The sequence below is a fragment of the Buceros rhinoceros genome, unplaced genomic scaffold (assembly GCF_000710305.1).
Source record: "Buceros rhinoceros silvestris isolate BGI_N320 unplaced genomic scaffold, ASM71030v1 scaffold41029, whole genome shotgun sequence".
Lineage (NCBI taxonomy): Eukaryota > Metazoa > Chordata > Aves > Bucerotiformes > Bucerotidae > Buceros > Buceros rhinoceros.
In genome coordinates, this window is record NW_010433962.1 from 455 (window position 1) to 3454 (window position 3000).

The 3000-nt window shown below is 59.9% G+C and overlaps 1 protein-coding gene across 1 annotated transcript in view; it reads right to left on the reverse strand.

The window, feature by feature from the left end:
- Positions 1–3000, reverse strand: part of LOC104500616 (MMS19 nucleotide excision repair protein homolog) — a gene marked incomplete at its 3' end in the record, with an annotated part of 8486 nt that overhangs the window by 269 nt on the left and 5217 nt on the right. Inside the window, exons 9-16 of the mRNA XM_010144284.1 lie at positions 2790–2867; positions 2354–2492; positions 2068–2222; positions 1819–1897; positions 1436–1561; positions 1037–1118; positions 585–682; positions 4–22 (exon numbers count right to left, since the gene is read on the reverse strand). Coding sequence (XP_010142586.1) covers positions 4–22; positions 585–682; positions 1037–1118; positions 1436–1561; positions 1819–1897; positions 2068–2222; positions 2354–2492; positions 2790–2867 — 776 coding nt within the window. The remainder of the gene's footprint in view (positions 1–3; positions 23–584; positions 683–1036; positions 1119–1435; positions 1562–1818; positions 1898–2067; positions 2223–2353; positions 2493–2789; positions 2868–3000) is intronic.

The window sequence follows — 3000 nt, forward strand, 5'->3', positions numbered from 1 at the left end:
CAAGAGCTCTCCTCCTCCCGATCTGCAGAGGAAACACACCTCAGAGGGGTGCTGGGGTGACTCCAGGCCACCTCACCCAAGGACATTCAGGGTCTAGACTCTGCCAGGGTGGATGGGGTGAAGGAGCACAGCAGAACTAGCCCATGCCAGGCCCAAGGCACCCTGCTGGTTCTGTTGGCTGGGCAGCTCCTCCCCACACGAGTGATCCTGGCTCCTCCCGATCTGCAGAGGAAACACACCTCAGAGGGGTGCTGGGGTGACTCCAGGCCACCTCACCCAAGGACATTCAGGGTCTAGACTCTGCCAGGGTGGATGGGGTGAAGGAGCACAGCAGAACTAGCCCATGCCAGGCCCAAGGCACCCTGCTGGTTCTGTTGGCTGGGCAGCTCCTCCCCACACGAGTGATCCTGGCCACATAGGCTGGTTGCCAGCACCAGGCATGGCCTTCCCCGTGCCTCCAAGAAGGGGAGCCACCAACCTGCACGATATGGCACAGCCCCAGCACCTGGTAGGAGCCAAAGAGGGATGGGACAGGCTTCACCCTAAAAGCAGACACCCCTCCCTCCAAAGGACACCAGCCGTACCTGACTGCAGCTCCTCTTGAAGCCTGGGTACCATGCGCCCAGAGAAAACCTTTGGGTAGATGGGGGCCAGAGATCCGGCTGCCTCCATCGCTGCTTCACTGTCAGCAGGGAGAGAGTGGGAAGGGAGATGTGAGCACTCACTGCAAACCCAGGGCTGCTTGTACACCAGCCGCACAGACCTGGGCCAGAAGGTGCCTCCAGAAACCCACTTCTCAGCAATCTGCCTTTTTCACCCAGGCAGAGCAGAGAACCCTGCTTTGCCAGACCCAGACTTTCTAATTTCCAGCCCATAAACTACCTGGTTAATCCCTTTGCTCTTGATTCCACATGGTCTTTTAGTTCAGACAGTTCTCGTGCCTTCCCCCAGACTAGAGCCCCTCCCTGCAGCAAAGCCAGGCTTTGTTCCTCTCCCAGAGTGTGGGTGACTGCAGTGGTGCCAGCCCAGCCCTCACCTGCTCTGGGAATCCTCCTCACGCAGAGCAAGACGGATGAGGTGATCCACAACCAGCTCCAAGTCAGAGGGAGACAGGAAGCCTGGAACAAGAGCCATAGAGGATTCCTGCCCTCAGCTGAAAGCAAAGATGCCAGTATTCTGGCCAACACCCTTCCCTCTTGTCCAGGCTAGCAGCAGCACAGCAGCATGCCAAACACCAGAGGTACAACGTGTCCAGCACAGACAGGCAAGAGAGAGACCAAGTGTCCCTGGAGCTCATGGCCTGGGTAGGAAAAGCTGCCACCGCTCCTGCGCGCCTACAGGCAGCAGGCAAGGACATCCCAGCAGCCATGTGGCACTGTCTCCCAGAACAGGGTGACACCTCCCTCTGCCTCCCCAAGGGAAACAAGGCACCAACCTTGCAGGGAGCCCAGGACAGTCAGCGCCCTGATCCCAACCAGCTGCAGCTGCGCACTGGGATCCGTCAGCGCCGAGAACACCACAGAACAAACTGGGGCTTGGAGCGACAGCAGAACGCTCTCATCTGGAGAGAGAGGCACGGAGTCACTGCCTGCACCTGGCTGTCACCGCACAGCCACCAACACGGCACCTGACAGACTCTTTCTAGGGCCCTGCCGGTTGAACGCCCAATCACGCAGGGTCCCTAGGACATGGCAGGGGGTCACCGTGCAGCTGTCCAGGTCAGTGAGCTTTCCTCCTCTGTCAGCATACGGGAAGGTGAGGTCAGAGCCAGCAGCACCCCGGGACACGGGTGCCTCCAGAGGGACCAGCCAGTCTCACCTTCTTCCATACGTCCCCACTTCTGCTGCAGCTCCAGGAAGCCCAGCAGCATTTCCAAGATTGTCCTCCTCTGGCTGCTCTGCGGGGACACAAAAGTGTAACCCAGATCACCGTCACTGCTGGGACATAGCTATGCCTTGGCCCGCCCTGTGAGGCCAGAGGGTGCCACAGGGTCCCCACCTTGACTCCCTGCTCCCACCAAGCCCTGTAGAGCCAGCGGATAAGTGCAGAGCCTGGGCTGCCCCTCACCTGTGGGTGCTTGGTGTACTGCTCCAGCAGCAGGGGCAGGACGCTGCTGGTGAGGCGGTGGTAAGCGCGGAGGGAGGCACTCGCTGCTGCCTGCAGGAGTTTGGCACTTGGCCACACAAGCTTCATGTCGGGCTCACACAGATGGTGCCTGCAATCTGAGATAGGCTGGGCATCAGCCACACTGGCAGAGCTTCTCTGTCTCGCACGCAGGGACGCAGCTGATATCCGGGCTGGCATGTGCTGTTGGGGCGCAGCTCTGAGCCGCCGCACAGGAGCTCTGAGCTACCTTGCAGGATGCTGCTGAGGAAGGAATCCAGCAGATCCTCGGTGTCAGAGCTCAGCACGGAGCGGGAGAGGCAGGCAGAGAGGGCATGCAGTGCGGACAGGCACTCTGCCTCCACCTTCTCACTCGCTGTCTGGAACACCTGCAGGAGAAGCCATGGGACGAACTAAGCTCTGTGCTGACTCCAGCCACAGATGTCACACTCCCACTGCGGGCTGAAGGGCTCAGGCTCCTGCCTCACTTCTCGCATGCTTTGAACATGCAGTGTGGCACCAGACCCAAGGACATTCTGATAGGGCTGGCCTGTCACCCAGTTTTCACCCACTGGGTGTCCAAGACCATAGGTGGGGCCTATCAGGAGATACGGGAGCCCACCTGGTCTGGCTCAGCAGGAGCCCAACTGCGGCAGAGCATTTGTTAGGGGCCCTGCGGTACTCACCTCCCTGCGCAGGGATGACCAGAGGCTGGGGAGGAACTCCTGCAGCTCCTTCTGCCCGTAGATGGCACAGCAGGCAGTCTGCAAGAGGGAGCCAGGAGAAAGCATCAGAGAGAAGCCAGTACCAGAAGGATGCAGAACAGGGACGCTGCCCATCCTGGTAGGCTCATGCTGAACTACACAAACTACTCAAGGCAGAGAAAGAGGAAAGAGG